The sequence below is a fragment of the Tympanuchus pallidicinctus genome, unplaced genomic scaffold (assembly GCF_026119805.1).
Source record: "Tympanuchus pallidicinctus isolate F22 unplaced genomic scaffold, pur_lepc_1.0 scaffold31, whole genome shotgun sequence".
NCBI classification, from domain to species: Eukaryota; Metazoa; Chordata; class Aves; order Galliformes; family Phasianidae; genus Tympanuchus; species Tympanuchus pallidicinctus.
The window spans coordinates 14,269,411-14,295,081 of NW_026294749.1; the positions used below are offsets into that span (position 1 = coordinate 14,269,411).

A 25,671-nucleotide genomic window follows, 5' to 3' on the forward strand; every position below is an offset into this window, starting at 1 on the left:
ATACTCTCAAGTCCTTTTTGGCTTGTACTGTTAGTGGAGGCTGCCATGATCCACATGCAAAACCTTGTGGTTGGCTTTGTTGAACCTCATGAGGTTCTTCTAGACCCACTGCTTAAGCCTATCTAGGTCTCTCTGAATGACATCCCATCCCTCAGGCATGTTGATCACACAGCACTGCTTGGTGTCATCCAAAGACTTGCTAAGGGTGCACTCCATCCCACTGTCAATGTTGGTGATGAAGATATTAAAGAGCATTTTCCCAGTCCTGACTCCTAAGGGACACTCATCACTGATCTCTATGAGGACATTCAGCCATTGAACATCATGCTCTGAGTATGATTTCTTAACCAGCTTAACAGCTCATCCACTGAGCTGTCCACCCTTCAAATCCATACCTTTCCAATTTGGAGAGAAGGATATTAAGGGAGACCGTGTCAAAGGCCATAGTAAAGTCTGGATAAATGACATCAGTGTCTCTTCCCCTGTTCTTTGGTGCAGTTAGACCATCATAGAAGGACACTAGGATGGTCAGGCAGGATTTTCCTTGGTGAAGCCATGCTGGTTGTCTCGTATCCCCTCCCTCTCTTCCATGTGCTTTAGCATAGCTGCCAGGGGACATGTTCCATGATCTTCCCCAACACAGAAATGAGGTTGACAAGTTGACAGTTCCCTGAGATGTCCTTTCTGCTCTTCTTAAAAATAATGTGACGTTGCCTTTTTTCCAGTCACCAGAGAGTTCACCTGACTGACACAACTTTTCAAATATCCTTGAGAGGGGTTGGCAGCCCTGCCCAAGGCATGAGAGTTGGAACGAGATAATCTTTAAGGTCCCATCCAACCCTATTGCTGATTAATCAAAAACTTCTATCAAAAATAAATCATTTTGTTTCAGGCGAATATGCATTTGGTTACCCTTTCTTCACAACATTTTCAAGTTTTGTCTTACTGCCTTTGAAGTAGTTATTTTTAAATTTTTAATAGTGATTGTAAAGCTGATTCTAAATTATTAAAATGGATTTGTTTTAATGGTTTAAGCCTAGAGCTGTCTTGAAAACTAGATCAGTAAGTGCCTTCTATCTTACACTTCATAGAAGATAAATGGTACCCAAGAAGGAAAGTAATATTGATTTGGGTAGTGTTCTGATAACATCTTTTTCATACATGGAGTAATCTTTAAACTCTGCCCTATTAAAATTTAACTTAAGGACTTCATTTTTTTTCCTGTTGAACTGTTAATCCTCCTTTTTTATTGAATCACCACATTTCCTAGTAATGGGACACAGTTATGCAAATCTTCCTAAATATCCTTAAAGGCAGCAGCATCTAGAATTTGTGCAGTTTGACATAGTTTTCCTCAAAGTCATGACTTTTATGTCTATGCTAAGGTCTGTGAAAGGGGCACTGAAAAAAAACTTAGTGGGAGTTTTCACAGCACCTTTCTAGAGAAAAAGGCATAGTTTTATTGATCTGAGTTGAACTGATAGCACCTCCTTTATACTGTGCTAACCTCTCACATACATTGAAGTTATAATGAGAAGCTCACTTGAAATGTATCTGCTTTGTCTTTTCAGTGCTCTTTGTGAGACATGATTGCATACAGGAATGATTTTCAAGTCATTTATCAGCAGAATGTTATTCGTTATGGGTATCATTGTTTAAATCTGATAAGTCACATCAGGTGATTGATTTATGGAGTAAATATCCTAGTAAGCCCTGCTTTTGCTTCTGGTTCTGATTTTTAGTTGCAAAATTATAAATTAACGATTGTTAATAAAGCAGTATCAGCTAATGAATAGCTAATACAGCAGTATTTTGGCCTGAAGTGCAGATCACATTTAAATTTTCCTTAACGTTGTTGTAAGAATCTTGACAGATTTTCAATATCTACTGATATCTGCAATATCTGCTGATTTCCAAAAGATAGTCTAAACAAAAGCATGTTTGGTCTTACTCTTGAATGTGAAAGTCTTACAGTGATGGTTCCAGTCTGAAGTACATTCTTGCTGATTTGATATCATCTGGCATTGTCTGATCTGCTCTCCGGCTGATTGGAGGCAGTATCATCAAATATAACTGCTTCATAATGTGGTCTGTGTTACGGAATCAGAGTGTGATTCAGATTGAAAAGGACCTTGGGAGGTCATTGGATCCAACCTCCTTCTAAAAACAGATTCAATTAAATAAAGTTGCCCAGGGCTGTGTCCAGTCAGGTTTTTAAGTCCTCCAATACTGCAGATTCACAGTGCTTCCAGATACCTATTCCAGGAGATGATCTGTCTCCCCATGTTGCTATTTATACTGTTATCTGGTTAGAATGTATATTGCTTCCTCTTGTCCTATTGCTGTACATTTCTGAGAAGAGTCTGACTCTACAATCCCTCCTTGTGGGCAGGTGAAGATGGCAATGAGGTGCATTTTACCTTCCGTTACTTAGACTGAGCCATCTGGGTCTCTCTTCTCATATTCTGTACTCCAGCCTCTAGCCATTTTGTGCTGTCCATCAGTGACAGGTTAACTCCAATTTTTCAGTATCTTTACATGTACGTTGTTGCCCCAAACAAGATGCAATGCTCCAGATGTGGCTTCCCAAGTACTGAGGGATGTAATCACTTCTTTTGACCTCATAACTATGTCTTGGTACTTGTACTTAACCTGGAAGGTAGCCAAGAGCCACACAGCTATTCATTCATTCCTTCTTTTCAGTGGGAGGGAGGAGAGAAGTGGGGGGGAGGTAAGGAAAGTAGAACTTGTAGGTTGAGATAGAAACTATTTACTAACACAGAAAATGAAGAAGTGATGGCAATGAATATATACGTACATATTTTACACCCAGCTAGTCACTGAGAAGCGGAAGCCCCTCCAGCCAACTCTCCCCCAGTTTTATGTTTTTATGTGATGTCATATGGTACGGAATATCCCTTTGGCCACCTTAGGTCATTTGTCCTGGTTGTGACCCCTCCCAGCTTCTTGTGCACCTCTAGTCGCCTTGCTGACAGGATGGTACAAGAAGCTGAGACATCGTTGCCTCTGTGGAACACTGCTCAGCAGCAACTAAAAAATTGCTGTGTTATCTACACTGTTTTTCTTCTCAAGCCTAAACACACTAAGTGATGAAAATCAACTCTGTCACAGCTGAAACCAGGACTCCACTACATTTCAATATGCAGTATTTAGTATTCAACTGTGGCCTTTTGCCACAATCGCAACTGTGGCAGTGCTTAGGTTCTTTTTCTGCACATTTACAATCCTGTAATTACGTATTAGAAATTACATATTAGATGCACATTTACCAGCCTGTATTGCTTCATAGAACTCCTCCATCCCAGTACTATGTAAAAAAAATGGTGTGTCTCAGAGAATCATGGATAAGATAAAAATATCTAGCTTTTTCTAGCAGTGGGTTATTACAAGGCAAGATGTATGTATTAGTATCTGCAGGGAAAAAGATATGGTGAGCTACAAGCAATCCAGGAGACTCTGGTAACCTTGACGGTAACCTTATGGTTCAGGTATTGGACATACCAACAAGAAGTGAAGTATTTCTGGACCTTGTGCTCAACACTGTAGAGGAGATGGTTAAAGAGGTTAAGTTTGGGGCAGCCTGGGCTGCAGCAACCATGTTCTGGTTGAGTTCATGATCTCAAGGAATGTGAGCCTGGCGAAGAGTGGAGTCACTGAACTTTGGGAGAATGAACTTCAGGCTGCTTCAGACTTTAAGGAACTATTGGAAGAGTTCTCCTGGGAAACTGTCTTTAGGGACAAAAGATCAGAACAGAGATGGTAGCACTTTAAGAAAGTGTTTCTGAGAGCACAAAAGCTTTTCGTCCCCCAGAATAAGAAGCTGGGCAGAGGAGGCAAGAAACCAGCATGGGTGAGCAAGGACCTGCTAGTAAAGCTGAAGAAAAAGAAGGAAAAGTGGAAGCAGTGGAAGCGGGGATGGGTGGCCTGGGAGGAATACAGAATAGGCAGAGATGGAATCAAGAAAGCCAAGGCCTGAATGGAATTACGCTTGACAAAGGATGTAAAAAAGTTTCTTTAGGTACATTGGTCACAAGAGACCAGCTAAGGAGAATTCTCCCTCTGGTAAATGATAAGGGTAAACTGGCCTTCTCAGATGTGGAAAATGCTGAGCTACTTAATGCATTCTTTGCCTCAGTCTTCCCTGCCTGTCAGTCTTCCCAAGTGTCTTGTGTCCATAAACTTCCACGTGGAGGTTGAGGTCCAGTGTAAGAGCAGAGTGAGTCCAAGATCACTTCACAAAGCTGAATGTGTGCAAGGCTATTGGGCAGGACTGTGTGCCTCTCAGGTTTCCAAAGGAGTTGGCTGATGTGCTTGCCAAGCTGCTCTCCATTGTTTTTGAAAAGTTGCAGCTGTCAGGTGAAGTCCCCAGCAGCTGGAGGAAGGAAAACATCAGTCCCATTTTTGAGAAAGAGAGAAAAGAAGACCTGGGAAACTACAGACTGGTGAGCCTCACCTCTGTGCCTGGAAAGATCATGGAACAAATCCTCTGGAAGAGATGCTTAGGCTCATGCAAGATGAGGAGGTGATCTGAGATAGCCAACATGGCAGATCGTGCCTCATCAGTGATGGCCTTCTATGATGGAGTGATGGCATTGATGAACCAAGGAAGAACAACTGATGTCATCTCCAAATTGGAGAGATACAGATTTGAGTGGTAGACTATTCAGTGAATAAGAATTTAGATAGTCATAGCCAATGGGACCTTTGAAATATGGAGTATATGTTATATCCATACAGTAATCTGGACTGCTAGATAAGTTCTGGATCCTTTTGTTCGTTATAGGCAAGAATTTCTTCTATTTGTGCAGTAAGATCAGTTAAGGTAGTTTGGTACATTCTGGAGGCCTTACAGTTTACCTGACTGTATGAGGTTATGTTTAGTCATTCTTAAGCAATATAGAATATGGAACTCTTTTAAACCTGTGCTAGCAGTTCTAAAATGTGAGGTCATTCAAGGTATGTAACTACAGCTAATGTTTTTTGACCAGCATGTGCAAATTATGCATATAACATATGCAAATGTTTTGATTTTACAGCTCAAATCTTTGACTACTTTGTGTATACTGTGTTAATGCAGCAAAATGCTATTTGATAACCAAGTGAATGAATTTTGTACGGAGACATGTTATGATTGAATTACAATATGGAGCAGAATGTCTAAAAACTATATTTTTGTGGGATTTTCAGGTAGATTTTTTTAAAACATAGAATTCTCAGCCTAGTGTAACTTAAACAGATAGAATTCATCTTGCTGCAGCTTGGTAGGGACTAGAAATGAAGGGGAACAGTTACTGTTGACTTGTTCTTCAGAGAAAACGAAGTGTGACATTTCTGTGGAAATTTTCTCAAAGCGTCTGTTTGTAGGCATGGATGACTAAGTAAAAAATGTTGCTAATGATAACGCTGTAGCTGGTGACATTTCTTAATTCTGAATTGACTTTCAACATGAATACTGCTTTATGCCCCCTGAATAACTTGGATTGTTCTGCTGCTCACTCTCTTTTGTACTCCATTCTTCAGACTCCAAAAGGCTGCAGCTTATGTGTGTAATTACATGAAATTATAAAACCTAATATGTAATTTCCTTACTCGTGGTTGTTTTCTATGTCATAAAAAGTGTATAGTGAGCTGGGCTTGTAAGGGCCAGGGTCTGTGTTAGCTAAAAAGCTGATCATTCTGGGAAAATGCAATCCGGGAAAACAGTATTCTTACTGCTGAAACCTATTGTGTGTTAGAGGTTGGAAATAAAGGTTTTCTGTTTGACTGCCCAGGGCAACCTCCACTGACAGGCTCTGCCATTGTCATTAGGAGTAACTTTCAAAAATGAGCGTCAGCAAAGCATGCAGCTCCACTCCACTGGAACTGAGTGTACTGTAGATACATTCCGACTTCTGAGAGCAAAACTAAATGTCAATGGCTTTTTGTTTTGTTTTTGTTTTTCACACCTACGTGGCTTTCTAAAGCAGCTATGCAACCAGTTATTTCATGAGTGTTTGGAACAGAATTGCTGAAGGCATAATGAGAGGCATTTATGTTAACAATTACAACTGAAAAAACACATTATTAATCGGTTTACGTATTTGTTTTTCAACAACAGGATCAAAAGATAATGAAGCAGTGGTGGGAAGAAACAGAAAGTTAAGTGTTGGACAGTATGACAATGATTTCCCTGGGCAGTCACTTTATAGCGGGGGTGGATGGATGAAGTCTCCTGTTCCTGACCAGGCTGTAAATCCAGGATTACTGATCCCCGTGGGGGAGACCAAAGAGGTAAACAATGTCGAATTCTGCAAGAAATGTTCATTGAAATGAATGGCCAGCAGGGAGTCCTCTGTTCATGTTTGGTGTCTAAAATCACTGTGAAGCAATTTGCCAGTTGCACTGTGGCAGTAAGAAGAGTTATCATGAAATGCAGTTCAGTGTTTAAGTTGACCATCTCTTGTCTTCTGTTATTTGTTTGCGTGGTTTGAACATTTCAAGAGTTCTTTGCTGGAGCAATAGATGAGATTATATGAAACCTTCTGTAGTCTGATGAAAAATGTCCCATTATGTTATAGGACTAAGCTAAAAATTTAACACTGGTTTTTTTTTGCATTTTTTTCTGCCCTTTATAGATGTCTGTGGCATGTTATCAAGATGAAATATACGGAGGAATCCTCTCCCTAGCCAGAAATGGAAATGAAGATGCCCCATCCACACCAGCTTTTCCACTGCCACCAGAGACACCATATGGTAAGGAAGTGCTTTCTTCTATTTCTTTCTTTATTTTAATAATACAATTAACATTTTACCTATTACTGAAAAGAAATTATATTTTTCCTTCTGTCTTAGTGAGAACACCTCCACTGTACCATCAGCAGATTTCCTCCAGCCAGAAGGTCATCAGCCCCCCTGGGCTGTACAAAACCAGTCCTGGTAAGGGTCTCATACTACGTAATAATTTTAAACAGAACTGTGTATGAAGGCAACTAACATGATACTGATTATTCCTTTATGTTAGGAAAATTTCTGCTCCAATAGGCTTGTTCAATCATCTTTCTCCCAGAAAGAAACAGAGGAAAGTCTTCAGCTTTCATTATTCAAATAAAGGGAGAGTCTACTGGAGCATACCCCTGTGGGGTCTCTCAAAGTACAGGGGGACATAAAAGCCCCTCTTTTATTCCTGCACCCCAATGCTAATGAGCCTTTCTGCCATTCCACATTTGCAGGGGTACTCAGAATTCACATTCTTCTTGATTCACCTATTAGCTCATCCCTTCTTCGTTTCATCTGTTCATACATTGTAATCTGGATTCAGAGTTTGTTGTTTTGCACAACTGTGTTTTTATCCTGTAAAGTCTATCTCTCTTTGTTCTGCCCAGAAAACAAGATTCAGGTGCTAAGCTAGCATCTCCTGCATATACCTTCAATATAAGATTATCTAACCAGATCCTTGAGACTGAAAAGTTTCTCTGCAGCTCCTTTATCTTGTTTTGCAGGGAGCCCCTATCCATCCTTTGTTCTTCCTGAATTTTATTTTGCAAGGACACCTTCTCCTTGTTTTTCCTTGAATTCCCACTTTTTTCCATTTTTGTTATTTAATTGTTCTTGTAAACCTGTAGCTATAATATAATTTCTTATTAATCATGATTCACTGGAATTGAACCTGGGTGTATATTGTCTGCATTAGGGAAGTTTTTACACACCCAATAGTCATAATTGCAACTATTATCATCATCAGGAAAACAGTCACAACAGTCACTTGGCAAGGCTTGCAAGCTATCCTGTCAGGGACCAACCCCCAAGGTTTTGTAAAATGTTATTTATCCATGAGTTCTCAGCAGTTTCCCTCTATTATCATTTTCCTCCTGCTGTCTTAGTGATCCAGAGTACTTGTTCATTGAGTTTCTCTGTTACACTGGGAATATGCACACAACAATGTTCTTTATCTAATTTAAGATAACACACAATCATTTTTCTTTAAGCAGCAAGAAATCCAAGGCTAATTTAGCTTGCCTTTCACTGTTATCCTGGACCTGTTTGTTAATTGTCAGAAGACCTTGCTCAGTGGCATTTGCAAGGCTTTCAGTTTGCCAAGTGAGATTGGACACTAGTGTTCTATTCTGAGAAGCCTGAATTCCTGGTGCAAAGAAAGCTTGAAATCCTCATTCTTTAGTGGACAGTCCTTGCCATTTTTTTGAATCCTCTTTTCCACCAAAATGTCATGGACAGTGGGCTTTTGTTCCAAAGTGGGCAAAGAGTTAAAGCTCCAGTATTAACCTGGTGGTTTGGTGAATTTACATACTGTGTATCCAGATGAATCCAGGTAATGGGAGAGTGAAAGATATACACTTGATTGCCCTCCAAGATTTCCTCCCATATAATCAAGCTTCCTACAGCTGCAACCCACAGCCATTGCCTGCCATATACCAGTCAGGTTTCTAACCCATTCCTGTCCTAAACTGGTACAATTATATTTTATCTTACAATTCCACTTATCAGCTGCTGTCGCTTTGTTTATCTAAGTTTCCTTTTAATAAGGATCGATATTATTCAAGTCCTGAGGTTTTTCTTTCCATTCAGAATACCGTAGGACTTTCTTGTATGATCCATTTATCTCTTAACATCCAATCCACGATGTGTAGGGTGGATTTTGTCCAGCCTCTGTGCTGATGTATTAATGCACTGAAGCTTTTTGGAGTTAAAATTCCTCATTGGATGGGATCGTTACTTGACTTTGGTATCAGTAGAAATGCTAGTGAGATTTTTAATTTCCCAAATCCTTGCATTAATTCTAGGACCAAATTATTTTCTAACTTCACAACTCCTGAAATGCAAAGTAATACTAAGAATTTTGGCCCTCATATTACTATCACAAAATATAAAAAAATAAAAAAAAAAAATGCAAAATTACACTTAACAGACAAACTCGTAGTCCTTGTGTAAACAACTTTTGTCAAATGACTGCTATAGGCCCCCAACAGCAGAGGGGAATGAATTCTTGAACTCTTGCCACCTTCAAAACTCCTTCTGCATCATGCCACAGATAATGGAATATCATATTGGCCATTTTAAGTCAGCTGTCCTAATTTTGCTCCTTGCTAGCTCCTTGGGCTCTTTGCTGAGAATGGCCTTGGCTTAGCAGGCAGCTATAGACATTGGTGTGTTAAAAACATTTATTTTCTCTTTGAACCAACACATGGCATCATACTAGACACTCAGAAGAAAACAATTCAATCGCAACTAAAACCAAGATAGGCTCTTAAATCAGAATTGAATGCAGAAATTTTACGGTCAAACATGTGGCTGGATAAACCCTCAAACCCGCTCCTTTACAGACAAGTTTTGATTTAACTGTAACAAAACAGACCAGGACCATTTTCCTGCAATTCACAGGAAACAGCACTCATGTTCAGTGGTATTTAGGGTGGTCGAGTGCCCACCTACTTCTTCCCCTTTTTTCACCATCAGCTTCATCACTGAAGCCATTGACCCACTTCCATCCACTTTTCCCAGTTTGGAAGATTTCAATTGTTTATTAGGCTACAGTAAACCACTTTTTAAAAACAATGTATGTGGAACCCGAGGAAAATATCCTCTTTTGAGATAAAAGATAAAAGTATTCTGTTGTGACTCAAATATTTCTTGTGAGGCAAAATCATTGAGGCAGAAGATAAAAGTATTCTGTTATGTCCCCAGTGCAAAATTATTAAGGAAAACCAAGACTGTTCACTGACTGAAGCTGAAATGGAAATTTTTAGAACTATCATGTATGGATTCCTCTTGCTGAACTAACATATTGGTTCTTAAACTAATGAACTAATCCCTATTGCTAAGCAAACCAACCTATATCAATACAATTGAAAAGAATAATACATGTGTTTATATACTATATTCAGGAACTCAAATGACATCCAGTCCTTATGCATATCAAACATGTCTTCTTTAAGACATCATCATCTGCGTCAGCTGGAGGTAGCAGAATTCCTTTTCAAAGCTGTGTTCTCTTTCAGAAATCAGCGAGTTTAGTCTTTTTCAGTCTGTGTTCAGGAATGCAGTTATTTCTTATAAGTGCTGCTGTTACAGTGGGTTGCTTGCTGTAGTTCAATTTTGTATTTCCTTTCTTTACATAGCATGCAAGTAATACAGCACTTGTGTTTATTCTGAGATATCTTCTGAAAGATACTTTGTCTTGAGACAAACTCGAACAGTCTACAAATTGGCTTGCTTTATAATGCCCAGATACAGCTCTTAGGGTAACACAGCAGCCCTTGTATATCTCATGGAAGAATCCTACACATCAGTGAAGGAACAAAAGCACATTTTAAAGCTTATAAAGGCTCTCTTGTCTCAGGCAGGATACAGCTAATTGAAGTTCCTTTGTATATAGAAGCAACAAACAAAACCATAGCAAGCTGCTTGACAGAGTACTGAACTCTGGCTAACCATCTCTCCCATTTTCAGAGTCTTTCTGCCTTCCACCCCTCAGACTGAATATGAGAGGCTGCCTCTTTCTTAGTCTTGGCCGAAGCTTAAACAGAGCTTTGCAGAAAATTCTTTTGCAGAAATTTTTGCACTCACACGAGGCACCACCTTACAGCAGAATTCATAAATCCGTAGAACAAAGGAAGATTATCTGTAATTCTTTACCCATATACTCATAAAGAGCAGATATGACATCATGTTTTTCCATATTATCTGAAAAGCCTAAATATATTGGTATTGTTGAAGCAGTACATATGGTGCAATGACAGCACTGTTGCTTGTATGAGGAATCTCAAAGCCTTCAAGTTTGTGTAAGGCTCTGCCTTTTCATACCTGTCGTGGAGCTTAGCTCAGATACCATACGTGAAGCTGATACTACTCACATGAACTGCATCTTTGCTAAAAGTTGTCAGATGGTCTTATTTTCTCCTCATTCTGTCACAGAGTTTTTCAAGACCAGGCACTGATGTGTATCCACTGTTTTCCTAACACAGGTCACATTTTTGTCTAGTAGACACACTGATACTCTAAATTCCGCCCTGCTGACTAACGTAAGCTTATTCTGTTACACCACCCAGTGTGATGTTTACTCATGAACCTTATGGAAGGTAAAACAGCAAGCTAATTAAGCTATCCCTATTACTGTAGGAGTCTTAGGTTGAGTGTAATTTTATACTGTTATTCCATGATTATCATTTCTTCCAGTCAGTAAGTTGCAAGGGAAATGAAACATGCTCTTTAATTATTTGACAGAAAAGTTAAGAGTTCTGAATTGAAAACTTCTGCTGAGTGTTACCAGGGCTAATGGCATAGGAAGGAACAAGAACGAGGGAAAAATCACAGGTTGTGATGTGCAAAAACTTTCTCCACAATATAAAAAAGTTTTGAAGTAATATTTATTTATTCTATCTTCCTTTCTTCTGTTCCACTGTTTAGATTAGGTATACAGTCAAAACAAAATGAAGTCCACACTGAGACAGGCATGGAACTTTTTCATACGTGTGTTTCTTTGGTTGGAACATCAGTGCATCTGCTTCAGTGAATGCCTTGGTGCAACATCTGTCCTCCTGCACACAGAGGAGAATTTTGGTTTTTGCTTCTGTTTGTTTTCCTTCTTTTCCTTTATTTTTTCCGGTTTTTTAATATTAATGTTATTTACAAGCAATAAAAATTAAAAATACAGATAAGAAGCTAATGATGCATACTGCAAGGCACAGAGACAAGGTCTGCAATGTTTTTCATTGTCCTGCAAATGACATTGACATGTTTACCTCATGGTTAACTACACTGCTTATCTCATCTCCACAATATTTTTATAATGAAATGGTAGTGTTTCTTAGATACTGTAAAATCTTATCGTTTACTAATTTACTAATCATAATAATTTTCTAATCATTTACTTGTCCTTTACTAGCTTAAAGGTCCAAGTAAGATAGGACTCAATTATCCTGTTTGGATGCTACTGACATGAATTCAATCAGATCTTTCAGAAAAACCACAAGGAATACTATAATGTGGGCCTGTCCAGGTAGCATGTGGTCTGGAACTGCTCATCATGTGGCCTCACTCCCTGCTGCAGTGTCATCATGGCAGCAGCTCTTCTCTGCCAAGCAGCCTAGCCTGGCCGCAGGCACACTCCCATCACTCAGCACCAAACCATTGGTGTGCAATTGGCACTGTCTCAGATGAAACCAGAGCAAGGGGAGGGCACAGTGCACTTCTGACTCCACCTCTCGCACCTGCTGCACGCACTCAGTCCCAATGAAACCCACGTGTATTACATTATAGGTGCTTCTGCCACTTGTTGAGTGAAACTCAGTGATTACTGATTTTCTAACCCACCTAATGTCTCAAAAGAAAACAGGACTCAAAAAGCAACAAAAAAATCATGGGCGAAGGAAAAGTGTTCAGTGAAAAATGGACAGATGAGTACTTTTCTGTTGAGACAGATAATATGGCACTGTGCTTAATTTGTAAGGAAATCAGTTCTCAACAGTTCTCAACAGTTACAATCTGAAGAGACTTTATATGCAAAAGGCACTGCCAAATTTTTCTTTCAAAGAGTGGTCAGGCACTGTAATGGCCTGCCCAAGGAGGTGGTGGAGTCACCATCTCTAGTGGTGTTCAAGAGGTGTCTGGATGAGGAGCTACAAGATATGGTTTAGTAGCTTAGGGGGTAGTGATGGTGATAGGACAGTTGGACTAGATGATCTTGTAAGTCCTTTCCAACCTTGGGATTCTAACTTGCCATTTCTATTAGAGGTACTGATAATAAATGTAACATCACTGAAGAAATAATTTCTTTGGTGCCATTAAAAGGCACAACTAAATCCCTTGGTTTGCACAAAGCAGCAGAAATTACAAGAAAGCAGTTCTCTTCGTCAGCATACCTGCACAGCTACTGATGGTGCCCTGGTGAGGGCTGGTAAAAAAAGAGGTGCTCAGACATTTATAGAAAATGATCAACTTATGTTTGATATAATATCACTGCATCATACACCATGAAAATGAATGTGCTTTAAAAATGGATGGTGTCGTGCATATCATCACAAAGCTGTGGATTCCATATGGCCTGAGGTACTGAATCCTTGCCAGTTCCAGGAGTTCCTCAGAAGTAAGGGTGTCAATTTTGGGGACATCATTTACTTCTCTTTAGTAAGGTGGCTTTAGTTGGTGTAAAATGCAAAGATGATTTTAGGATTTGCGAAATAAAATCAAGTCCCCTTATGGAATCAAAAGGAAACTTGTGACAGAGCTTGGAGATTAAAAAATGGCTCACGGCTTTAGCATTTTTGGTGAATTTGAATGTTCATTTAAGCCATTTAGACGTGCATCTCTTCAAGGAGAAAAATCAACTTATCTGTGCCATGTTTCAAACAACTACAGAATTCAAAATGCAACTTAAATTATGGTAATCTCTAGTTATGGCAAATTATTTTATGCACATTAATACATCACCTAAACACAGTCCTTGACAGTGAAAAATATTCAGCTCTGCTTTCTGTTTTGTTTCAGGAATTTGAGGATTAGGTTGGCGATTGCCAAAAACGGCATCATTTTTTGGTTTATTTGCAATTCTGCTTTTAATTGACATAATTAAGTTACATGTAAATTTTGAAATGGAGTGTATTGAGTTGCAATTTGGTATTCAATGCAAAGAAAAAATTCATCACATCTCTTTACTAGACTTTCACCTATCCTACTAGAAAAAAATATGCCTGACTTCACAGTTACGCCTTATGCACATCATTGCTTTTTGGTAGTGCATACAGATAATATGCACAAGTTACATACGTGTGTTGGAGGAGAAATAGCTTGCTGGAAGGTAAGAAGGAGTAAAGTCGGGTAGCTGATGCTGAGGAATGTGGTGAAGGTATGTTAAAAAAAGCAATTTCAATAAGCCGAGTAAACTTTTTCTCTCCCTCAAGAAAAGCAGAAACTCTGAATGTGGCACAAATAAAGCTGAATAAATGATGGCACTAAGAAGTTTTTCCAGGAACTGTCTGTGCAGAGTGCAGTGAATAGTTGTAGCTCTGGTTTCCTAAGATGGGATGCCTGAGGTGATGGATTTATTCCATACTTAGTTACATCAAAAGATTATCCAAAAGTGACAAAAATATTTTGAATTCTGCAAAAATGCTGGGGATGCTTTAAAGATAGTTTGAGATTATACATCAGTTGTGGCTTTTTTTTTTTCCCCAGTGTTGTTATTTTGCTTCTTTTTCATATCTGCTCATAAGAGTGTACAATTAATACCCTTCATTCTATGTTTTTGAAGGGTGCCCGCTAGTTAAACGTTTCTGTAAACTGACTTTACCCCCAAATGGGAGATGATTCACTCACAGAGTTAATAAAACCACCTACCATTAGGGCATGCATGAACTGTGCTTTTTAGTGAAACCTCAGATCTGCGTAACTAAGAGGGACCTTCTCCTGCACTCACTTCCCTTGAACTGATAACAAGTTCGAGTTCAAAATCGTCCATGGAACTGCAAAGTATAACTTCAGTGAAAAGTTCCTGCTGTACTAAGACTTATTCATTTTTCTTCCTATTTATTTCTATGCCTGAAGTGCAGCCTAGTGATTAACATACCCTGCCTGCGTCCAACTGCCACAAATATTTTGGCAGTTAATTTCTTAGAGGAATGCTTGAAAAAGAAGGCAAAGTTTAGGAAAATGTTATGAAACAGAACAGGAAATGTTGAATATTTTCAAAATATGTCCTTTATGTGCAATATTTGTTTTAGAAATTTCATTCTAGTCTAAAATGTTCTCTTCCAAGGAGCACAGCATATAACCAGCGTTTCTTGGATCATTGCTAAGCACCAGAGGCAGCTTACCAAGTAGGCACACAAGGGCTTGTACATACCTGTGTGTCAGAGAACTGTTTGGTCAAGCTTGGAGTATTCTGGAAATTCCGGGTTGAACTACATTTGAGAAAAATAGCAGTTCAGAGAAGGTCTCCATGGATAGGCAAAAAGAATAGCAGGTATCAGTGTCCTAGTGCTGTGAATGTCGCAGTTCTGGCACCTTAGTGCCCAGTCTGCCTAGTGCTGAAGGTTGTAAATTCAGTGGGCAACAAAATGGCAACGAGCAAAGTAAATACTGTGACTCGAATGCAGTGATAGCTTTGTTGCAGTGGGCACTGAGGTTTTTCACTGTCATGCTCTTGAAAACACTGCATTTACATATATGATTGTATTCTGCATTTTTACACCTGCTGGATCTAAATCTTGGCCTTTTTCTAAGTAACATCTAGAAAAGCAGGAGCTTTTCCCATGCAAATAAATGGCCAGTGTGAGCACTCATGTCATGTGAAGGGTCCAAGAGATGTCTCTCTCTTCAGCATGATTATAAAGCAGGTCTTGAACCAAGCTTTCCTGTTCAAGTTTGAAAACTGACACTTTGGAGCCAGATTTCTCTCTCTGGCTTAATTCTCACAATTTGCTATTTAGAACAATTTATAGGAACAGTAGAGCAGGCTTCTTAAAGGAAGAAAAATTGAATTCAAATTTGTGGCCTGATTCAGAGATCTTCTGAATGAATGGAATAGAGATCTAATAGAGGACTAAGTAATAAAGTGTGTAAAGCTCTGTAAGCGCAGAGCTTTTTTCAGAAATATTCCTTTGGTCTGGAATTGCCAGCTGACTTTCTACACTTGCATAAAAGCTCCCATCCACAGTGTGCTCAGCACTGACCAAATGAACATGATTTTTCCAAAACTATTGTTAGGCATCTGTTATGTGGTAAATCCCGGCTTGTGCCTTGGGGCTTTCAATTTCATTCAACAACAAAATGCCTGGAAGTTTAACCATGCACTGTTCAGCTTTCATCCTTCTTGTAGGCCTGACCCAAAAACATTTTTGTTTTTGTTTTTAATAAAACACTAGCATTATCTGGCATTTCTTTGTATTTGCTGTCCAGGAAAACTGTCCATTCTTGAGTTCTTCACCTGTGAGCTGAAAAGGTTACAGCATTTCCAAAGGCGCTGAACAAAGGCGTTTGTTTTCTGCCTTCACTTGTATCTTTAAGAGCTCATCACTTCTAACTTTCAGATGGTAAGAAAAGCAGTAAATCTGAAGTTGTAAATGTCAAAGAAATGTTCATGTAATCAGATTAGTGCACAGGAAAAAAATGCATTTATGTAAGCCTCTGCAGGACTGCAATTCCTACTCAGTCTCAAAGCAGGTACACCTCATGCCTTTAATTTGAAATAGGGCCTGTTACACTGGTGAGTTCAGTGGCTGCTGTTGTAGTAGTTGTTGCTTTTGTGTGTTCTTTGTTCTTTGTTCTCTAATAACCAGCGACTAACTCACTGACTACTGGACAAAATAAAGGCTTTTGAAACACGTAGGTTTAGAGAGCTTAGTTTATTTTTTTTCCCTTTCAGTGGGAAAAAAATCACGCTCCACATACATATAGTCAGCAACTATGACCAGTAACTATGTATGTGTGTGTTCTTGAAAGTATATTTGTATAATATCTTACACATATGTAAGGGAGAAAAAAAAAGGAAGAACCTTAAAAAAATAGGCTTTGCTTGTTCTGATGATGCATGAAGTAAACTATAGGCAGGAAGTAATCATATGTTTAACAGAAATACAAGATGAGCAGGCAGCAAGCTGATGTGGGTTGTTACTGCATACATGTACCTGTTTCTGATAGTTAGCAGCACACATGGGAGCATAATTTTTGAGACGTACTTGTCTTCTTAGTTGGAAAACTTAAATTAAGAAACATCCCTGGGAACAACTACTTCCCTTGCTGTGCATGAATGAATTTCCTTGCAATGCATGAAGCTTTTTTGAATTTTCCAGAGTGAGACCTCCTATGTTGTGTCACTCAGTGACAGTGGTATGCTAGAGTAATCCATGTAGTCTGAGCGGCAGCTACTAAAGTACTACAGCTGTGAGCACACCTTTTCAGAATGATTGAAATCTTTAAATGATCTAGTGTCTAGGTACCTGTGAAGGTCTGGCCTGCTGCATTTACAAGTCCAGTGTGTTTTACAATTTCAGAATTACAGAGCTGCTAGTGTTGTATAAGGATTTAAATACATATTCAGTCTTGCTTAGATGTTTACAGTCCATGTTGCTTTGTTTTTAAGATGTTGTCCTCCTACTTTTATGCTTGTTGTGCTTCTTCCCACTTTCTTTCCTCTTTGGATGTTAGGAAATACTACTTTTCTGAAAGAGTGGTCAGATGCTGGAATGGGCTGCTCAGGGAGGTGGAGTCAACAACCCTGGAGGTGTTCAAGGAACGTTTAAACGTTGTGTTGAGGGACATGAATTAGTGAGAACTATTGGTGACTGGTGGATGGTTGGACTTGATGATCGTGTAGGTTTTTTCCAATCTTGATGATCCTATGATTCTACGATACCCAAGTTCAGGCTGCACCAGGATCTGAGCAATCTGGTCTAGCTGTAGATCCCTGTTCACTGCAGGGGAATTGGACTAGATGACCTTTAAGCCCAACAGGATTTAAGTCTTTTACATCTAGCTTAAGTTCTGTGAAATTGTCCACCCCTGAGATAAACAAGCTCATGCTACTCTGGGTCACCTGGCTCAGCAGTAAAGCTCAAGGAGTTCTAATGAGTGGGGCTACATTTGGCTGTCAGACAGTCACTAGAGGTTTTCCCCAGGGCTCAGTTCTAGATTCAGTCCCATTCAATATTTTTATCAATTATCTGGATGCAGGACTGGAATGCATCAGCAAGCCTGCTGGTGACATTAAACTGAGAGGTACTGTTAACTCACCGGAGAGACAAGAAGCCTTGTAGAAGGAGATCTAGATAAATTAGATCATCATCAGTGGCATGAAGTTCAACAAAGTAAAATGCCAAGTTCTTTACGTGGGATGAGGCAATGTCAAATGCAGAAACATGGTTGGAAAGCATCTCAAGAGAAAGGGACCTCGTGGTGCTGATGACAGCAGGCTCAACATGAGCCAGCAGAGTGCCCCGGAAGCCAAGGGATAAACTTCATCTTGGTGTGCATTAAACACAGCATAGCCAGCCAGTCAAAGTATATGATTCTCCTCTTGTGTTTAGCATTGGTGCTTCCTGACCTTGAATACTGTATACAATATTCAAAAAAGTAGGTAAGTCCTTTGAAGCATCCAGAAGAGGGCAGTAAAGCTGGTAACAGTGATGAAAGGCATGTCCTGTTAGAAGAGGCTGAGGACACTTGGGTTGTCTGGAGAAAAGGAGGCTAAGAGGTGACTTTGATGTCTCTCTGTCCTCTCTGAAAAGGAAAACCAAGGGAACCAAGGACCTGTGGAATGGCACAAAGCTGTAGAGGTTCAGACCAGATATTAGGAATCACTTATTTATTTTGAGGGTGGTCAAATACTGGAACAGGCTTTGAGGCAAGGTGGTTGATGCCCCTGTCAGTGTTGAAGAGGCATTTGGATTTTGGTCCAAATTGGTTTAATTTGGTCCAATGGATTAATTGTATGCTTTAACTTTGGGTTGTCCCTGTGGTGGTCAGGAAGTTGGACTTGATCCTTTTTAAGGGAACTGTTCTATTATAGTCTGTAATTAAATGCTCGTGAGTTAAGGTGATACTTATTCGTGGTCTTCTCAGAAAAGAGAAATATATTTTCCTGCCTTTTAAGAATTTATTCCTGAAATATCTCATCTGACTACGGAAGAAAAATAACTTGTATTATTTAAACTTCTTTCTTCTCTCAGCCCTTTTTGATTCCTTACTGCCTCAAATGTATTCACAATTATATTTTTTGCATATATTACATATATATGCATATGTATTGCATCTATATTGCAAATATACATATATATTTGTATATATATTGCAAGTCTATTTTTTTGCATATATTACAATGGTACACAGCTTTGGAAATGAATGTTTTTTCACTAACTGAGCCTTCACATGTTGTCTCTAACAATTCTTATGTTACTGTCAATGTTCTGTTCCATTTCAGCAAATGCTAAATAGCCAAACAATAAAAAGCTTCTAGGACTTGCAAATCAGAAAGGAAATTGGACATTCAAATGTTGCTTGTGAATATAGTACTCTTTATGCATCACTGAGAATGCTTTCTATTGAAAGCAATTTTTGCTAATAGTCATTGTTTATAGGAGTTTGAAGAGTGCGTTCATCTGCATTTATCTCTTCCAGGAGCCATGAAAAACAAAGTGTAATTGTGTAATAAATTACTCAAAGTAATTATTGGCACTTGTGGGTTGCTATATTAGTACTCCTTTCTGCCTGTGTGACAGATTGTCCCTCATTTTTTCCCACTATTAGTCTGGTGTCTGTCACAATCTTCCTCCCTATTTGTGTGTCCTAGGTGTTACCATTATGAAATTGTTTAATAGAAATAGCTGGTAGGAGTGAATATTCTTAGAACAAATAGTTTAAGTGTACCTTTTGGTCTGTGACAGAAAGCAAAGTTATATTTAATTTGCTAGTATTCATCCCTGTAATCAAACCAATATGTATATTTCAAAGTTATCAAAATGGTGCAGTGTGTGTGTTGCAAGTACTTTGCTTTTCAAAATTTGAAAGCAATTGAGTAATTAGTTACAGGAAAGCTTTAAATTGTCCTGTTTGTTTTTGTCCATATCAAGTCATTTCCCGTACTCATCCTTTCAGAAAATCGGGTGCCCTGAGACAATCTGAACAGGAAGTGTGCTGCCCATCATAGCACTGCAGTGTTTCCACTCATTTTCCTGACTTGCAAATAAAACCTGCTCTGAACGCTGTTGGGGGTGACGTTCAATGCAGTACTGTAGGGTTAAATGTGGTATTTTGTCTAAGAAGGATTGGGAAGTGAGTCAGACTTTATTCAGAGCTTGGATACTAAATTCATCAGCGTTGAGCTAATTTGGCATTATACAGCAGCTGAAATATAATCCACATTAAAAATCGTTTAGATTCACAGCTTCACGTTGTGTATCTCTCTGAAAGAAACAAATCTGAGAGGTCAAATTAAGTGGTACAGAGAATTGGGTTTCTGCTTAATAACAAAAGAACAAACAAACAAACCCCACAAGCTTTGTGTGCAGAGAGTCACTGGAGAAAAGAGCAGTGAGCATTGTGTGCTGACAAAAATGAATTGGGAAGTGTTGCAGGAACAGTGCTGTATGCTAAAGAAAACTGTGAGCAGTCTGGGGGAGGGGAAAGAGGTTTAAAAAAAGTCTAATTCAAATGAGGTGGAGTTACCAGAACACAAATAGACTGAATGGGCAGTCTGGCTGGAACACTGAGCAGCAGCCTAGCCCAAACTGTCCGTATATTATTTTCTGTCTGGATGGAGCGAACTCTGTCTGTCTTCAAATGACTGACTTCGTTCAGAGAGAGTCTGGCTTTCTTTCAGTGCAGACACTGGAATCCTCTTTGTCATGAAGTTTTAGCACATTGGGTACAGCGATTGGTATTTTAATGTGAAGAATGGCTTTTCAGAAGCCTCCCTGTGGTGGAGTAGCTCGCCCGGCTGCTGTGCTCTTCTAAGCTGCTGAAAGAATGCAGTGCAATCAGCTCGACAAGAGGAAGCTCTTTTTTTTCCTGTTCTGAATAAAGTTTTTGCACAGCCGTGCTTCACGAGAGAATTTCTATCATGATGGCCTCCATAGGTATGTTCTCGGTTTCCTGCTCTCCTCCTTTCTTGTTTGCTTTCCTCAATAAGAAAACTCACTTTCCGGGGCTTCTGTATTTTCCTGGCCGAGTTCTCGTCACTGCGCAGTACAGAGTGAAACAGCCTGTTCTGTGTATGTGAAGTGGGGGGAAGGCAGGGGTTAAAAAAGACAAACCCCTTTGGCGGTTCAGTCGGAGAGGTCTGTCTGCAGTGCAGTATGCTCCGTGAGCTTCCTGAGCTCACTTGGTAATTGCAGGACAAGGAGGGACTTCCATGTTTTATACTGGTAACAAATAGTGAAGAGAAAGGGAAAAGAAAATAGGCTTTGTGTATTAAGTAGCAACGTTTGTAGCTCACAAAATCGCAAAGCATTACGGAAACAGAGTTTTGCCATTATGAGCTTTTTTTCTGTGACTGTTAATGGAATGATCCGGCATAAAGCAGGACTCGCAACCCTCGCGAAGCTGGTTTTCTGTTAGAAAAGAGCTTAATATCTTTCCTTTCTGAAGTAGAAGAGAAGGTGTTTGCCTGGGACATATGTAATTGCTGACTACATATAAAAACTTTATCTAGACTGATTCCTTTTCATCCGCTGAGAAGTTCCTAGTAAGGCTATGGTGAATTAAAATTTCCTTCCAAAAGAAGTAAAAATGAAGAGACTTCATAAGCACAAGCCTTTCCTGAATGAGGAATTTCACATGCTCTTCCTCCTTCGTTTTCCATACGATAAACATGTCATAACATCCAGGGTGCTAGGTACTTTAAAGGCCTGATTCTAACAGCCTTAATGAAAAGGTTTTCCATTCAGCCGTTAGCTGATGCTTATATAAGAAAAACTACCAAGCACTTAACAGACAGAACAAGAAAACACATAATAGCTTTACTTCTCAATCTTGTTACACAATAAGGAGCAACACTGAAGACTAAATGAACAGAATTTGTTCTGATCAGTTTTAATTGCGAACTATTAGAAGAATCCTTTGAAGAAAAAAAAATAAAAAAATCAAGCTTGTTGTTGTTCTAAGACAAAAAAAAAGATTTAGGTATCCTACTTAAAAGCTAAAAAGCAGTCCCTTATTTTTCATATTGAGGCTGGAGATGGCTCTGTTTAGCCAATTAGGAAGTGACTCCATAAAGGTGAACAAACTGAAGATATTCACATTTTGGCAGAATTTTTGGAGAGCAAGGCCAAAGTGAGACATTCAGTATAGGGTCTGAACATCAGCTTTGTTACTTCTATTCCTATTGTTAGGTAAGTATTTCTCAGACAACACAAGCAGCATACTTGGACATCTGGTGACTGTTGACTAGGTTGAAACAATAATTCAGAATTTCTCTAAACCTGTTTTCCACCTAGAAAGAGCAAATAGAATCATACCACGAAGTTTAAAATTTCACTGATTGATGTTGGTGCTTGCTTTTAGAACCTGAAACTGAGTCCTTATTTTGTTTAGTTAATATTTACTCTGCTTCCTCCTCCAAACTGTCTTTTTCATCAGAGCTGTCAGTAGGTGCAAGTTACATTTTTCAGTTCAAGTGAGGCAACTCAAGCCTGCATTTCCCACATCACAAGCAGCTTTAATAACCAGTTAACTTCAGAGCACAGAGCAAACATTTTTCATCTCTGTTTTCTTGAAGGGTGCTTAGACTTCTAGGACATTCTGCTTAAAAATGAAGAGGACTGTTTTTTCAAGGTACCAGTTAGTGTACTTACTCCTAGGGATTATGTTTTCCTTCTAAAACTGCAGTGGTTTGAGACAAACTGTCATGTTCAGCAATGGGAATACCTGAAATTCCATGATGAGATAAGCTACTAAAAATGGAACTGGCTATCTTTGATGACAGATAATTATTTTGCTGTAAAGAGTAATAGTCACATTAATGATTATTTCCTAATTGTTTGGTTTTGTTCATCACAGAATAATATGCTGAACTTCAAGGCAGAGTAGTCGTACTCCTCCTTACACATAATGAAATGACAACTACATTAGTAGCTCTCTCCTAAAGAGTGTTATTGTAACTGTCACATTTTATGCCTGCATGTGAGCCAGATGACTTGAAGAGATACCTCAGCAGCTGATCTGCATTCCCAAGACAGCAAAGTTATGCCTAAAGTCAATAACAGACCATCTGCAAGATCTTTCAAAATACATGAGAAGTCACGTGCTTCAGTCCCAAGAGAAGGCTTTTTTTTTTTTTTTTTTTTTTCTTCCTCAGCACTATTTGGGGAAATAAGAGTGAAATTAATCTAAAAACTCCTTCAGGAACCCATGATGCACATCTCACTGCTTTAAAGATGCATTGCAAACTCTTTGACAAATACAGCTTAGTTTTATTTTGGTATTTCTGATTGAGTCAGTGATATAAAGTGTTTGCAAATAGTGTAAATATCTGTCTGGGAACAGTTATTTTCTCAGAAATGCAAGAGAGCAAGATTTTCAGGGCAGGGACTGTGAAACAGGAATCTGGTAGAGCATCATTATGATAATGCTTATCTCTGTGAATACAAGGGTAGAGGATAACAGCAATTCATTCTCTGATCCTGGAGTTACCTGGAGAGGTGTTGATGACTGGCATAGCTCCAGAAGTTGTATTGGTTTGTCACTTGCAGGAGTCCCTGGGGCCACTGCAGGATCTCAGAGTCACTTGAACATGGGCATATCCTACTGCATACACACTTCTGTCATGCATCTTGCTATCAGGCCAGAATGCATGGAAGTGGTATACAGACAACCTTACTTGCCCAGTACTTGATGAGAGTTACTATGCCAAGGATGTTTCCTCAAGGACAACATGGATGATACAAGTTTTCTTCATACATAAGGCAAGAATTGATTTTTTTTGTCTTATAATACATCTGGAAGTTCCCCATAACATAATTAACGGTTTTCAAGTGCACATCATAAATAGCATAAAGTTAACAGCCTTCAGTACAGCAGCATAGCTTAGTTACTAGCAATGTGGGTTTTAACTGTTAAACACCACTGAAATCATTTATTATCTCACCAGATTTGTTGCATTATTTCCCAGGTGGTCAGCTCCCCTGTGGTTATCATTGTCTTGGTTGTCTTTTTTGTAAGAGAAAAGCGTATGCATTGCAGTGAGATTCTTATCAGTGAGATTAAATGAAGCTGGTCTTGCTAGTGCAGCAGGTAGTATGTGGATGCTAGAGCCATGGGTTCTCTTATCCTGCCGTTCCACCCACCTAAATCACCAAATTGGTGACTAGCAAAGAAAGGGAACCTATTCAAACAGAGGTTAGCAGAATCTTCAAGCAATAATTACTTTGTCTGTTCCTTTACAAGGATGGAAAGGAAAAAAAGGTTTTGTTGTACTGTTAGAGAAGTTATAAACCGGATGTTAGAGATAGATTTCCGAGAAGTAGAGGAAAGAAACAGCAGCTGACCACATGATTGCATATGCATTTCACTCATAATAAAGATAACTGTGAAGAAAGGTTCATTGATGTGCATAAAAGCCAGCTGATTACAGGGCAACAGAGAAATAGCTTACAACACGAGGAAAAGCGCAACAAGACAGCAAAGCAGCAAGGCTACAGCAAGAGAGGATCCAGTCAGACACAACAGTAGTAGGCACAAAACTAAGGGAAAGGTAAAGAAAGGAAACCACTTACCTTCAGAAAGCCTATAAGGTCCTCAGATAGGCAAAGATCTCCAAAGAAGATACCCTTGCCTCCGCTTTCAACCTTTAAATGAGGCCTGGGAAGGATGGATCCTGGCTCCACCTCTTACAGGCACTCAGGTGCACTGCATGTACCTGAGCTCTCCTGGGTTGGCACTGCCTTCCTACCAGGTGCTCAGTCTCTGGTTCAAGCTACAGCTTAGCATTTCCACAACACAGCCACTGTTTCAACCATGTAAGGTGAAACAATAAAACAGAAGAAAAACCTACTTTATTCTTCTACGCTGTGCCGTCTTCTTCTGACCTTGTGTTAGAACACCGTTGTCTTAAGTTTGGTACTGTTCTGATCACGAAGAAGCGAAGCTGCTTCTGACAGGCTCTTGGGAGTAGCAGGTAAAGTATTCTCAGGTAGGATGATAGTCACATACAGGAAAAAAGCTGAACTCACTCAGCTGTTGAAGGAGATCTGTAGCTATACAGAACACCTTCTCAGGAAATAGCACAGTACAGAAAATTCTTTTCAGTGGCTGGCCCTTACATGAGGAACCTGGCCTAGGCTCCACCCTGGGTTCATCCCTTCTGGTCACCTGGGATGTACAGGTGCAAACAGTTTGCCTGTGATCCCTGGACCAGACACCCATTCACCAGGTGCTCAGTCACCAGTTCAAGCCATGACATAGCAGTTCCCCTACAGGTGTATTCACCCCAAGGGATATGGCAACACAATTATTGGGGGATAGGAAGAAGTATGAAAACTTCAGCAGTGTATGTGTAGAATCATAGAATGGTTTGGGTTGGAACAGACCCTTAGGATCTGGCCCCCTGCTACAGGGAGGGATGTCTCCCATTATGCCAGGTTGCTCAGTCCCATCTAGCCTGGCCTTGAATGCTTCCAGGGAAGGGGCATCCATAACCTCACTGGGCAACCTGTTCCAGTGCCTCACTACCCTCACAGAAAAGAATTTCTTACTAATATCTGGTCTAAGTCTACCCTCTTCCATTTTAAAGCCATTTCCCCTTATCTTGTTGCTACATGCCCTCTTCCAGTGTTTTGCTACCCTTAGTGACAAAGCTTTTTAATAATTTCTGTTGAGAATTTCCTAATGAGGAAATTTCCTATACGAATTTTCTATTTTTGTCTCTTATCTGTTTTCTGTATCATCTAAACTACTGAAAAGAATTTGGCTCTATTGGCTGCTAATGAACATGTCTTCTAGTTGAAAACTGCTTTTACATTCCACACCTCAGTGCTTTTCTGCTACAGGTTAAACAACATCATCTCCATCCTCCTCTCCACATGTGTTCTTAAGACCACTTGATCTCTCCCAGTTTCTGATGTTTTTGAACTAGAAGCCTAGGTTTAATATGCCAGTAAGTAGCTTTACCAGTACCAAATACAGAGGTGTAATAACTCTCTGGTCTGGTGGCCATGTTTTTCCTAATAT

General features: G+C 39.4%; 1 protein-coding gene across 9 annotated transcripts in view; it reads left to right on the forward strand.

Annotated features, from left to right (window-relative positions):
- TNS3 (tensin 3) overlaps positions 1-25,671 on the forward strand; it is a 210,413-nt gene that overhangs the window by 155,661 nt on the left and 29,081 nt on the right. For all 9 annotated transcript variants that reach the window (XM_052697646.1, XM_052697647.1, XM_052697648.1 and 6 more), the window contains 3 exons: positions 6,119-6,291; positions 6,636-6,753; positions 6,853-6,936. In XM_052697646.1, the coding sequence (XP_052553606.1) occupies positions 6,119-6,291; positions 6,636-6,753; positions 6,853-6,936 (375 nt within the window). The remainder of the gene's footprint in view (positions 1-6,118; positions 6,292-6,635; positions 6,754-6,852; positions 6,937-25,671) is intronic.